The 14,962-nt window shown below is 39.3% G+C and overlaps 1 protein-coding gene across 1 annotated transcript; it reads right to left on the bottom strand.

The window, feature by feature from the left end:
- Positions 1 to 635: 635 nt before the first annotated feature.
- Positions 636 to 6,641, bottom strand: NDUFB4 (NADH:ubiquinone oxidoreductase subunit B4). The gene is made up of 3 exons (XM_055435322.2): positions 6,420 to 6,641; positions 2,114 to 2,260; positions 636 to 759 (listed from the first exon to the last, which is right to left on the bottom strand). Exons 1-3 carry the CDS (start codon positions 6,597 to 6,599, stop codon positions 697 to 699), a joined length of 390 nt encoding a protein of 129 aa, XP_055291297.1. The 5' UTR covers positions 6,600 to 6,641; the 3' UTR covers positions 636 to 696.
- Between the last annotated feature and the right edge of the window lie 8,321 nt (positions 6,642 to 14,962).

Raw genomic sequence — 14,962 nt, 5'->3', positions numbered from 1 at the left:
TCCAACTGCTAAGCTCAAGCTAAGATTCTAGCCCAGATCTGACTTCCAAAGACCATGCTCTGTATCATTTTACTTCTGCTCTTCAGCATGTCCTCCACGCTCCCTGTCTTCTAACAGTGGTCCCCAGTCTAGCCAAACCCAACACACCTCACCCTTTTGTGCTCCTGTTTTGCTCTGTCAGCCCCTGTGATCTTCAGAGCCGAGATCAAATGCCATCTTCCTAGACAGAACTGCTTCTTCATCAGCTTGCCTACATCACTTTCCTGAATCACTATTTTTTTTTAAACCACAAGGTTGTAACTCTTCTACTGCATTTATGACTGGGGCTGGAGCCAGACAAGAGCTTAGGTCTTAAATAGTACCAGATACATAATAAGCACTCATCTAATAACTGTTGAATAAACACTTGTCAGAGTGTGTACTCCTAAGCACAGAGCCTAAGTTTGTCCTACTGACTGCTATATTCTCAGCACGTAGCACAATGCCTGGCTTATAGCAGACACTCATTTGCTAAATGACTGAATGAATGAACATAAATCTGTTTCTTCATTAAACTGTGAATTCTTACAAAGTGGGATTCTACAATGTTCATCAAATGTTTGCTGAATCCAAGTAATATTAAGAAGGAAAAACTATTTATTTTAATGATTAATTGATTTATTTAAACAATAGTACATATAGACATCATTGTCAGACTTAATATGAGATGTTAAATGTTCGATCCAATTTTCCTTCCTGGATAAGTTTTTCTTTCCTATCCTGCACAAACAGAAAAAAAAAGTACATTAAAAACAATGCATTCTGGCACAATTCATGGTATAACTCTGAAAAACAAGAAGAAACACTCCAAACCTAATTCCAATCTCTATTGTCTAAAGTCTGCACAGTATGACTGAGGAAGCAATAATCTGAAGAAATAAAGGGATATTAAGAAAACACTCCTATTGAAAAATATCTGTATTACCCCACCAAATACCCCACTGAAAGAAAAAGGCATATACCTTCTGGTAAGTGTGGCCTACCATTCTGTTAAGCAATAATTTATCAGATAATGAAAATATATACACTGTAACAGGAGAGTGGACTGACCAGTTTAAGGCAGAGCTATTAACACATTGGTGGGCTCCAGTGTAGATGGCAACATGAGGCCTGCGAGCTCGGGTTGGGGATCTAGTATCAGACTGGTCTAGTGTCAAAGATAAGGTTGGCTTTCTATGCAATCAATCACATACCCAGGCCTCTGATGGCAGTGATCCACACCACAGGCTGCTTCTGCTACTCTATTGTTGGAATATCAATGGTTTAACATTAACTCACACAATGTGACCAATAAAACTGAAATTCATGCGGAGCAGATAGGGACCATATGAAGTGATACATGTATTCTGCTAATATGTAACCCAATAAATATCTCTTTAAAAACATCTAAAGGTTAATCAGAATGGAAAATCTTAACTTCTGCACATCTAATGAGAAAAAAGCAATTAACTTTTTATTTCTGTATCCTCTTGCTTAATATACACAGGTGGTGCAGTGGTAAAGAATCCACCTACCAATGTTAGAGACACAAGAGACATAGATTCAATCCCTGGGTCAGGAAGATCCCCTGGAGAAGAACTAGCAACCCACTCCAGTATTCTTGCCTGGAAAATTCCATGAACAGAGGAGCTTCGTGGGCTGCAGTCCATGGAATTGCAAAGAGCTGGACACAACTGAGTGCACACGCGCAAACACATACACACAACTTCTTACCTCATCTAGGATACACCAGGAAGACTGTTCCATGAGCGTCTTAGATAGTTAAAGGGACCAGTTCATTATTTTAAATTCTAGAGCAGCCACTAATGTTAAATTTGAAAGGCCAAGAAACAACTGTGGTTTTTAAGAGGGAATATTTCTACATGAGTTGAAATGACAAAGCGATAAAACTAAACATGTGAATGAAACTTCGGTTTTTAATTCAGCTGGAAAGGGATAAAGGAAGGAGAGGATAAAGGAAAGGTAAGGAGGAGGAGTAGAAAGCCAAGACGGGAATTATCGAGTGAGAGACAGCTGCAGCTAGCACAGTAGGAACCTATCACACAGTCGCCAAACACAAGGTCCAAGTACTTACTCTGTCAGTTTTGAAAACATAATACCAGAAGATGAGGGGCCCAAATCCAAACAGAGCTCCTAAGAGGGAGGTCTTGGTATTGGGTCTGAAATTGGGATAGACATTTGCTGATCTTGCGTAGGTCCAACGAACCAAGGCAGGATCTTCCTAAAATGAATGAAAACAAAAGATACAGGAAATGAAGTTCTACACTGAGAAGCAATCTCACCAGAACTTTTGTTCTAGAGCACAGGAGACACCCTTTCTTCTCCACTACAGTTAAGGGTATATCCCAAATATTCCTACATAGCTTCAGAGAAGATCACACATTTCTAGCATTTGTTGACTAATTTCGTGATGATCCTGTTCAAATTTGAAACACTCATATTATCCTTCAGCTTTCTATTGATTTAAGAATCCTAATCATTTTAAGCAGAGAAGGCACTTTTTTTTTAATCCTTTTTTTTCTATTTTTTTTCTGGATTGTTTCTGGCTTCACTGCCTTTCTTGAAATATGACCAACAGAACCACACAGTATTTCCAATGAAGACAAACAGATTTCATATGCTCTATCGTTCTGTCAACTTTGTTTCCAGGACCCTTTCTAATGCTACACTCACGCCAATCTCTCCAGGCTACAAATAAATTGCAAGAAGGATGAAGACTGAGGTAGGCTAACTATGAACTTAAGTTTTTTGAGCTGCCTTGGCTGGTATTTTTAAGAGCAAAATTATTACATTTCACACTATTAAAGTAGTTTTTTGAAAGGATAAAGTTGTTAAAGAAAAATAATCAGATCGTCTTGGTTTAAAAAAGTAGTTGTGATGTGAGGGCTTAGTTAACTGGCAGCATGTGGGTTCTTAGTTCCCCAACGAGGGATCAAACTCAGGGGCCCTGCGTTGGAAGGTGGATTCTTTACCACTGTACCACAAGGGAAGTCTCCCATGGTAACATTTTAAATGAAACTGTTTGCACAGACAGTAAAGAAGGTGAAGACTCAAGATACAGGTTCAATGGGACGTGTGAGTTCTATACCTGAAAGGACAAAACATCTGTCTATTCTTATATCTATCCCTTTCAGGGCACACACCAGCTTGGCTTTTCTCCTCTCTGGCTATTCCCTTAGTCTCTTTCACTCCCTTTCTACTTCCTCCAATCTCTTAAGGGTGGACCTCAGACCCGTGGGTCTTTCCTATCTACATTCACTCCCTTGATAATCTCTAGTCACATGGCTTTAAATATCCACCCATAGGCAATTCAGTTTAGTCGCTCAGTCGCGTCCGACTCTGCGACTCCATGGACTGCAGCACGCTAGGCCTCCCTGTCCTATAGGCAGATGACTCCCCAAAAGTATGACTCCAGCCCTAGACCTCTAGCCTGAACAGGAGACATAATATCGCACTCCCTGCTCAAGGCTGACATGTTGTTTAACCGGCAAAAGAAGAGTAAAAAGTAAAAGAAAGTGAAGTCGCTCAGTCGTGTCCGACTCTTTGTGACCCCGTGGACTGTAGCCTACCATGCTCCTCCGTCCATGGGATTTTCCAGGCAAGAGTATTGGAGTGGGTTGCCATTTCCTTCTCCAGGGGATTTTCCCGACCCAGGGATCAAACCCGGGTCTCCCGCATTGTAGGCAGATGCTTTACCACCTGCACCACCAGGGAAGTTTAACCGGCAAATGTGATGCCAAATGTGATGAATCCCAAACTGATTTCCCAACATGCCATTCCACCTCCATCCCTGATCCTTTCACACTCTTCCATATCCTGGAAAACTGCAACTTCATTCTTCACTTCAGTCAAAAACTTGAGAGTTATCCTTGAGCCCTCTCCTTCTCTTACACCACATATCCAATCTACCAGCTAACCTGGCTGGCTCTACTTTCAATACATAACCAGAATGGATCATGTCTTACCAACTTCACTGCCACCACCCTTGAAGCCACCATCAACTAAGAAATTAGAATACTGCAAAAAAGTCCTAGTCTCCCTGCTCCTATTTTTGCTCTCCAATAGTCTCTTTTCAACTAAGCAACCAGAGATGTTAAAATACAAGTTCTGATTATGGGACATCCGACTCATAAAAGTCCTTTCAGTGACCTATGAGACCTGGTGTGATCTAGTTCCAGGCACCTTTCCCATCTCATCTCTTCCTACTTTGCCCTCACCTTTCTCTATGTTAATCACAAGTCTCTTCAGTATTTGGGAGATTAACGAGGCACACTCTTGTCTCAGGACCCTTGTACTTGCTGTCCCCTCTACTAGAATGCTACCTTCCCAGAGAGCTGAGTGGCTAGCTCCCTCACCTCAGTTTTCTGAAATCTTTCATGTCACCTTCTAAGCGAGGCCTTTCCTGAGCCTTTCTAAAATTATAGCTGCTCTCTGTCCCTTCTCCACACCCACCCCTAATCCCCCCTTCCTTGCTTTATTTTTCTTCTCATAACTTACCAACTACCTAACACACTAAACAATTTAATTTTTCAACTTATGTCTTGTCTTCCCTCTGGAAACAAAGCTTTATGAGGACAGGAGTCTTCGCCTGTTTGTTCTCCACTGTCACTACAGTATCTATAAGAGGGTCTGGCATGTAACAGATTCTAAGCAATTACTTATTCACTAAATAAATCATTCTTAAAAGATCAGGCAAAGAATTTCCATGTACTGCTCAATATATAACAGTCAGGCATTCATTTATTTAAGGGCTTCACAGGTGGCACAATGGTAAAGAATCTGCCTGCCAAGGCAGGAGACACAAGAGATGCGGGTTCAAACCCCAGGTCGAGAAGATTCCCTAGAGTAAAAAAGGGCAACCCACTCCAATATTCTTGCCTGGAAAATTCCATGGACAGAGGAGCTTGGCGGGCGGGCTACAGTCCATGGGGTCGCAAAGTGGGATATGACTGAGCACACACCCATTTACTTAACAACCAACGAGGCTGGTGTAAAACCTGTTTTACATGGCAAAACTATAACCGCTCTGGGTCACAGAACTGGAAAAGTGAAAATCTGGAATTTAAATCTCAACTCTGTCTGACTCAAAGACTTTGAGTGAGACTGACTCTTTTTTTTAAAACTACATCTTACTATCTAGCATACCAAACCCAAGCGCATGAGTATGTACATAATGAATGTCTCTCTCTGCACCTTCTTCCAAGTGAAGGCGGTTATGGCTGGAGACAATATAGCCGAACGTAAGAAGATGCTTTGGGTTACACAGACTACAGTTCAAATCCTGCTCTATCACTTGCTACTTAATATCACTCTATGACGTACTTGTCCTTCCCATCTGTAAAATGGAGACAGTAATAAAGTTCAACTCTCTGAATGCTGTGACATCTGAGTATCATTCAGAAAGAGTTTCAATAGTGCCTGGCACACTGTAAATTCCCTTCAATCCGCATAACTTCATAAAATTCCTACAGAATACCAATGTAATTGTTGGGAAAAGTCTTTTTTTTTTTAATATCATATCTGACATTATATTTAAACAGTTCTTGTACAAAAATTATCTAAAAGCATGCTTCTTAAATAATAATACCTTTCAGTTTACTGGGCATGTATTATGTGCCAAAAGTGTTCTACAGACTACCTCATTTAACCTCACAAGGATCTATAAAGAATGTACTTACATTTCCATAAATGAAAATTAGAAAACTAAGTTTCAGAAGGGTCAGGGATATTGTACAAAAGTCATATAGTTTCCCAGTACTTAGAGCCTTGGCGTTTGACTGCAAAGAGCAGAGCTTCAGTAAGCTGTAGCCTGTTTGGGTCTTTAAAAGATACAAATTGAAAAATCACTATATTCGCATCAGGAGAGAGCAGTATTGCCTCAACTGTGAACTGAAAAGTGGGAAACAGCTTAAAAAAAAAAAAATACACTTCTCTCCCCTCGACATTTTCTGAGCACTCATCACAAGCCAGGCTCCGTGCCTGCCGGTCACTTGCCTTATCTCGTTTAATCCTCCTAAGAGCCTCATAAGATAGGAAGTGCCATATTATCCCCATTTTTCTGACAGGAAAACCGAAGCTAAGCAGCAGAGTTCAACAACTTTTTCAAGATCACTCAGGCGGGAAGTGATCAAGCCGAGACTCAGACCCAGCCAGGTGTGAATCCAGAATCCGTCCTCTTTACCACCGAACATTCTGCCCAAGGTCAAAGGACTAATGAACCGGCCTGCTCTCTGGGCTTGGAAGAGGACCTATGTCTCAAACATTCTTCGGCAATGGTGACCAACCCGCTGCCTGGTCCCCCTGCAGGTCTGGGCTGAGCAGTCAGACGGGACAGTCCCGACTCTGGCCCCTCGGTTCCCACCCACTGGCCCCTCACTCACGACAACCCCTCGGCGACTAGGGTCGTTGTACTGAAGCTGGTATTCCCGTTTAAGCCGGGATCTTATGGCCAACCGCTCGGCCTGTGCTCTCCGGGTTTCAGAAGATATGTCGTATTCAGCTGGGTCGAGGGTAGCAGGTAGGCTGGCCAAGCGCGACGGCTTGTACTCGGGGAACGACATCTTGACGGCCCGGCGCAAAACTGCGCTTGCGCGACTCCAAGGCCCGCCCTCTTCAGTCTGACCCTCGTCCCGAGGAAGTGCGCCTGCGCGTTAGCCGGAGGTTGACGACGGAGCGAAAGTTCAGCTAGCTTCTTTCCTCAACCTTCCTTCCTCTGGCCTGGCCCTCTAGTGGCGATCTGCGCTTGCGCAAGGTACTTTCCCCGCCTCCCCCCATGCCTATTTCCCTCCCCTGCTGCTGCTGCTGCTGCTAAGTCACTTCAGTCGTGTCCGACTCTGTGACCCCATAGACGGAAGCCCACCAGGGTTCCCCGTCCCTGGGATTCTCCAGGCAAGAACACTGGAGTGGGTTGCCATTTCCTTCTCCAATGTGTGAAAGTGAAAAATGAAGGTGAAGTCGCTCAGTCGTGTCCGACCCTTAGCGACCCCACGGACTGCAGCCTACCAGGCTGCTCCATCCATGGGATTTTCTAGGCAAGAGTGGCTTGCCATTGCCTTCTCCATTCCCTCCCCTACCCGGCTCCAAATCTGTCGCTTTTTTGCTCTTTCCAAGCAGCCTTATCTCTACTGACAAACAGAGCTTATTATGTGAGGTTGAGCTAGCAGAGACGGAACATGGGACTCACTGAGATTCTGATTCAGTGTGGGTTCATCTCTGTGACCTGGGACAAGTCACTTAAGTTCTAGGGTTTTCCTCTTGCTTATCCTGGAGATAATGACCCTTATTCTTTCTACCTAGCAAAATTGTTGTGAGGATTAAAATAAAACAATTAATAGAATGCCAGCATACTCTGCAAAACCCAATTTCTTATCCAAGGAAAAGAAAATAATCTTTTCTGTACGTAGCCACGTTAGATCCATACAACATAACCAGAAGAGTGTTTTTCATTGGCATAGAATAACGTCTAATAGAATGATGTTAGAAATATTCCCTTCCTGACTATAGGTCTGAAAAAAAAGAGGGGGCAGGTTATTGAAAGACCTCTGGAAGACACAATATCTTAGTTAAAATATTAAAGCCTCAAAAAAAAATTACTAAAGTTTCTTAGGTAAAATTCCTTGCACTCTTCAGGGCTAAGAATAAAAAACGTTTCACAGAGGTATGAAAATAAGCATTGGGGAGTTGTATCTTGCTATAAAAGATGATTTAGGGAAAAAAGAGTAACCTAAAAGAAAAAGTTCTCCATCCCTACTGTCCTTCTGTTTCCCCACTATCACCAAAAAAAAAAAAAAAATGGGCAACTTCAAGTTGTATGGCAGGGTCTCTGGGTACTAAAGAGATACTCCTTTGGGGAAAACAGGTGGACAATATTTCCATAACTCAGGCAGGGAAAGCTGGATCAGCTTGGGTGAAGCATCTGGGGACATGGAGGTATGTTAAGAAATGGTAGCTAAACTGAGAAGGGATCTAGAAAATGCTGGCACTTTAAGTGATGAGGAGCAGCACTGCTGTCAAATTTATTCAACATTTTAATACTGTTTTAAAATATTTATTAAACACTCATTGCATGAAGCACACTGCACGCTAGTCAGTCTTAGTCAATCTTCTAGGCTCAGCGAAGGAAACAGAAGAAGTGAAGGATGAGATGTTTGTCTCTGAGGAGCTGACAATCAGTCGGTACAGAAAGAACAGACGGAATATGATAATATTTGCTAAGCAGTTTAATGTCCAAATGAATATGGAGCAAAATGGGCTCAGGAGAATGCAGGCTGAGGGGATATAGAAAAAAAGAAGCTTGAGACAAATCACTCATACTCAGTTTTAAAGGAGCAGGGGGAAGTTCCATTTTTCTAAAGTGTTTAAACAGATTAAGAAAATTAAAGCAAAATGAAAAGAAGAAACAGGTTGGAAATTCTAAAGGCTGTGTTGATAGCTTCAAAAACCTTTGTTAATAGATTAGACCCTGAAGAAAGAAGGGCATGTAGAAATAAGAAAAGAAAGAATAAAGAAGTACAGTGAAAATTTTAAAAAAAGACTTTTTAAGGTTAAGAGAGGAGGAGAGAGAGGTAGAATAAATTTCATCATTTCATTTGGATGAGTTAAGGGGTTTTGCTTGATTATCTTAAGGATCCCTTTAGATGATTGTTAAAAATATGAAGTTCTAGGTTTTGTTCTGCTCTTGTACACTTAGAATTGGTCTGGCAGTTGTAATTTTTACAAATTCCTGAGGAGACTCTTACAATATTGTGTGTTTGAGGAACACAGAGATAAATACAAGAGGCCTTCCTTTTCCCAGAAGTGGCCATCTTAACATGAATCTATTTACATTGGAGACGTAGATTCTATAGTGAAAGAAAAAAACTTGATTGGGATTTTATCTTGAAGCAATGGACTGCAAGGAGACCCAACCAGTCCATTCTAAAGGAGATCAGTCCTGGGTGTTCATTGGAAGGACTGATTTTGAAGCTGAAACTCCAATACTTTGGCCACCTCATGCGAAGAGTTGACTCACTGGAAAAGACTGATGCTGGGAGGGATTAGGGGCAGGAGGAGAAGGGGACAACAGAGAATGAGATGGCTGGATGGCATCACCAACCTGATGGATGTGAGTTTGAGTGAACTCCGGGAATTGGTGTTGGATAGGGAGACCTGGCGTGCTGTGATTCATGGGGTTGCAAAGAGTCGGACATGACTGACTGACTGAACTGAACGGAATGCAACCAGTAAATTATGAAACTGAATTTATCTTGTATTTATCACATTTTATTTTCCAACTGTGTGCTAATTCTGATAAATGAAGTGTTGATTTGTGGGGACATTATTTTTTATGCACCTCATTATTCTTCACTGAATTTGATTTTTTTGTAGTAGGGTCATATTTGGAAAAGTGTTGGAGGGCTTTGTCTAGTTTTCCCAATGCTCTCTCTTCATTCTTTGAAACCAAATTATTTCCTTTGAAGCACTGATGTCATCATCATTCTTACTGATTTTTCTTGTTTTCATTTGTTACCTGATTCAGCTCTAAGATCCTCCTGTATTAGTGACTTTGCATGTGGATCTAGCAGTTCACCAACATCACTTTCATAAAATTCCACATCTTTTGCAAGATTTGCAATAGACTTCTATTGCATTTGAGGACTGGATATTTTCAAACGGATGACCAAGTCTTTGACGGGGTAGATGTAGGCACTAGGGTTAGCAAATGGAATAATTTCAGTGAGTAACAATTTCACAGGTAGTCATATCATCAATGAAAATTTTATGTTTTGAAAATTTTTACTTCTCTAAGAAATCTCCTAATAGAATTTATCGGAATTTATTACAACATGGATTACAGGGACTAAGTACATGTGTCTGTACTTGGTCAGAAGAGAGTGGATGAAGTGGTAAAGTGTAGAAGGAGAAAAGTACATGTGTGCAGGGGTGGTTAAGCTTTATAAATGGGGCAGGGTTTCAGGGAACAGAAGGTGGACAGATGAATACAGAAACTGTAAGAAGCAGATTAAGTTCCAGCTTGCAACAATATGAAGAATGTTTCTTCTCTTAACTGGGTAGGATATTATGTAAATTTGTCAATAAACTCTTCACTTTGGGTTGAAAGTAAACCCAATGCCCAGAGATTTAGTTGATCAGTGATTAATAGTAGTTGGCATTTAGTGAGTATTCTCTATTATTATTTTTTAAAATCTTGTCCTACTTGAATGTTAACAAAGGATATACTGACAAGCTAATGAAAGGTCCCCTCTTCACAAGAGCCCTCTCTACTACCCTGGGAAGGACTCTCAAAATGTGTTCAAATGGTCATTCTGTTTTTGTAAAATTAGAAAAGGAGCTATTTGAATCACAGTTTTCTAAGACTGCCGTCGCTCTCCTCTGTGACTTACCCCTTCTGTAACATTTTTCACCTGTTGGGTAGTATTGCAGTGACCTTAGATATTTGGGGGATCTTGACCACAAAAAGTGGAATTTAGTAAGGTATATTTATTTGATTCTCACTTATGCCAAGTGGAGTTATTACTAGCCATCCAGGTGCAAGATGTCTTCCAGGAATACTGTCATCACCTCGTGTGCCATGAAGGTGCAGGATTAGAGTTTGTATTGTGATATAAACTTGTCCTGTGAAGCCTGGCCCTGGAAATAATGAGGGTAGAGGAAGAGAACAAGGTTTGAAATAAACAGAACCAGAAGCTAATTTGTAGAAAATTCTTCTAGTCATCAGTGAATCATTTTTGCTAGAACAAGGTGCCTCCCCACTGGCACAGCTCCTTTTCCCTCAAATTGTATAAACTTCAAGTCCTATCAAGTTTCCTGATGGGTCTTCCTGTTTGTCAGTCTTGTTTAAGGATACAAGGAAGAGACTCATAATGCTTCATGAATTAATTTAATTGCATGGAAATCAAGGAACATGGGGGTGGCAAGGAAAGTCATCTCTTCAAGAGCTGCATAGCATCCTAGGAACTTGTTTTCCAAAACTGAAATGAACAGCAGTTCAAAGAGAGAATAAGAAAAATACTCCAGAGTTTTCAGCATCCCACCTAAGCTCACATAACCCACCCTCCCTTTGTTTACTTAGCATTTACTCTTCCTTTAAAAGAGGGTATTATTGAGTCAGTTTGACACTATTCAATCTGGGTTACCCCAAAGCACCACATGGGAGATTGGCTTTCATTGTATCCAACTCATCTGTGGTTCTTTGACTTGGGCACTGTCTGAATTAGTTGTGAATAAGATTGCACAATCATTTTACCCTAACAGATACACCTAAGTCAAAGAAGCTTATCATATTTGGAAAAGACTCACATAGTACTACTATCTTCAGAAGTAGATTGTATCCAGAAGATGATTTTAGACTACACAGCCTCTTACAAACATATATCACTTCTACATATTTCTATCATAGCTTTTTAATAAGTCTTACTATCATGAGCAAATCTCTCCATTTTATTATAGTTCAAAATTGTCTTAGCTGCTTCTCTTTCCTTTTCTCTTTCAGAAGAATTTTAGTATTAAACTGTCAAGTTCCATGAAAAAAAAAATCCATTGGGATTTGTGTTGGAATTGCACTAAAGTTGTAGCTTGACTTGAGAACAAACATCCTTATAATATTGTATCTTCCCACATGTATTCATTAGTTAGATCTTTTATTTCCTTCAATCATGTTTTATAACTTTATCCATAAAGAATTCTGGCCTCTTCTTTTAGATTAATTGCTGATTCATTGTAGATTTCATTGCTGTTGTTAATTGTTTATTTTTCCAATTATATGTTCTGAAGGATTATTGCTGGTATACAGTAATATTATTGATGTTAGTTATTATGCTGATCTTGGAGCCAGTATGCTTGCTGAACCAGTCCTATTAGCTTTTCTATACATTCTTTTTGGTTGTTAGTCATTATCTTATGAAAATAGCAGTCTTGCCTTTTCTGTTCCAAGTTTTATACTTCCTTTTTTCTCTCTTATTGCATTAGCTTGGACCTCCAGGACAATATTGTACAATAGTAAAAGTAGTGAATCTCCTATCTTGTTCCCAGCTCTAATAGGAAATCTGCTAGTTCACTGTGAAATATGTTTGCTGTGGGGTTGGTATAATCTCTCTATCAGATTAATAAAATTCCCTTTTATTTTTTGCCAGAAGTATTTAAAAATAATGAATGATTGTTTAATTGATCAAATGCTGTTTCCACATTTCTTGAGCTGTATGTTTTTTCTCTGTTAATTTATTGAACAAGACAGAAAATCTTGGTAGGTTATTCTGATGTCATGTGCATGTCAGATTTTGCATTCTAGAATTGACTCTACTTCATGGTCATGTGTTTTTTAATATATTGTTGAATTAAATTTATGAGCATTTAAAATAGAATTTTACCATATATGTTCATAAGTGAATTGGCTCTTCTTATTTTGCTTTTATCTACTTTTGATAATATATTGAAATGAAATGAGTTGGCTATATTTCCTTCTTTTTTTTCTTTTAGTTCTCCAAAACATTTTGTACAAGACAGGAACTATAATTCTTAAAAGCTTAGTAGATTATCTTATAAAATTGTCTGAGGCTTCCATATGTTTTCAAGGAAGGCTTTTGGCTTTCAGTTCAATTTCAGTAATTATTATTGGTTTGTTCAGGTTTTCTTCTGGAATCATTTATTGTAATTTACATTTTCTCAGGTGTTTTTCTTTAAGCTTATTGCCATAGTTTCTCATTTTACAATCTTTTCAGTCTCCACTGTCTTTATAATTATGATCCTCTTTTTGCTTATATTACTATTTATTTATTGCTCCTTTTTATCTTTCTCAGTATTGTTAGAGTTCTGTCTACTTTGTCTTTTCAGAGACCTTATTTTTCATTTTAAAAATTATTTCTAATCAGTAATTTTTCCTCTTATGTCTTCTATTTTTCTTGAGATTATGCCAGTGTTCTTTTTCTGGCTTCTTAAGCAGAATGCTTATCTCATTTATTTTTGTTTATGTGTGTTTTATAATTTTTATGCATGTAATTCTGTATATTTTCATTTTAGCAACATCTCTACAAGTTTTATTAGCATTTTCATTGTCATATAGCTCTGAGTATTTCATAATTTCCATTATGTTTTGTCCTTAACCTGTAATTTAGAAATGCAAAAGATGTTTTGCTTTGTCTATCTTTTTATTGTCAATTTCTTATTTAATAGCATTATTGTCAGATAACTTTGTATAATATTAGCCCTTTGGGACTTCATATGTGATCAGATTTTTGTTCAGTTTGTTTTGTTTTTTAACACACCAGTTTTTAAAGCTTTTTATTTTATAATGGAGTGTTGCCAATTAATAATGTTGTGATAGTTTCAGGTACACAGCAAAGTGATTCAGCCCTGCATATACATGTATCCATTCTCCCCTATCCAAGCTGCCACATAACACTGAGCAGAGTTCCCTGTGCTATACTGTAGGACTCTGTTGGTTATCCATTTTAAATATAGCAGATAGGCCATTTTTTGAAATGTAACTTACATATGCATGTGCTATATATATATATATATAACTGTCATATACATAATAGAGTTATGGCTCCGCCAGTAGAGAATTCGCCTGCAATGCAGGAGACCCAGGTTTGATCCCTGGGTTGGGAAGATCTCCTGGAGAAGGGAATGGCAACTCCAGTATTCTTGTCTGGAGAATTCCATGGACAGAGGAGCCTGGTGGGTTACAGTCTGTGGGGGTCACAAAGAATCCAACACGACTGAGTGACTAACACTTTCACTTTCATGCGAGTGCTAAGTTGCTTCAGTTGTGTCCAACTCTTTGCCACCCTATGGACTGTAGCCTGCCAGGCTCCTCAATCTATGGGATTCTTCAGGCAAGAATACTGGAGTGGATAGCCATCCCCTCCACCAGGGGATCGTACTGACCCAGGGATCGAACCCACGTCTCTTGTCTCCTGAATTGGCAGGTGGGTTCTTTATCACTAGTGCCACCTGGGAAGCCCAACCTACATATAGAAAAATGCATAAATTGTACATATGATAGTCAATGAGTTATTACAATGTGAACACACCCCTGTAATTGCACAGTTGTTTTTTAATTGAAGTATAGTTGCTATACCTTATTATGTTGCAGGTGTACAGTGATTCACAATTTTTAAGATTAAATCCCATTTATAGTTATTATAGAAATTATAAAATATTGGCTGTATTCCCTGTGTACACATAGTCATTTTTATAATAGTTCTGGGGTAGCTTTAAAAGAATGTGTATTCTGTATTCATTGAGAGCAAGGTTAGATCAAGCTTGTTAATTGTGTGGTTTGGATCTCTCATATGTTTATGCATCTCTCATATCTTTGTCTGCTTGATCTGTTTCTAACATGGAGGTGTGTTATAATCTTCCAATGCCACTGTGGTTTGTTAATTTCTCCTTGAGCAAAATTGGAATACACAGGGTGAATTGAAGGTGACATGAAAACGTTTTAACTTGCGTGCATCTGTGAATTGTTTTTACCATAAAGACAAAGCAGTTCATACATAATGGTTCGCTCACTCCATTTATTGTGCTGTACACAAACTAATCAGAAAAAAAGATTTCTGCTTAAAATACACAGTGCACTTAGAAACACATCTGTCATGTAGACAGATCCAAAAGCTTATGAATATTACATTTTGCATTCCTCTTCTTCAGAGACATCTTTTCATCCTAGTCATATATCTGTTCTTATTCCTAAAGTCACTTACATAAGCACATATTTGTACTTGAAAGGAACAATAAGTTTCCTACAGAGTGTAAGGTGACATTTTCTTGCAAGTTGTCAGTTTAACATAAAAGAGGGTTAATCCTCTGACCTGAGGCTATGTCGTGCTTTCTTCTTGGGGTTAAGCTCTACCCTGCCATCATCTTTCGCTTGAGAAAAGCAATAGACTCCTAGTTGGTTTCTTGTATACGGGCACACGTGCTG

The sequence above is a fragment of the Moschus berezovskii genome, chromosome 1 (assembly GCF_049115385.1).
Source record: "Moschus berezovskii isolate FMDL1 chromosome 1, NW_MosBer_1.0, whole genome shotgun sequence".
NCBI lineage: Eukaryota > Metazoa > Chordata > Mammalia > Artiodactyla > Moschidae > Moschus > Moschus berezovskii.
The sequence above is the reverse complement of the archived record's forward strand: the minus strand, read 5'-3'. Positions and strand labels throughout refer to the sequence as shown.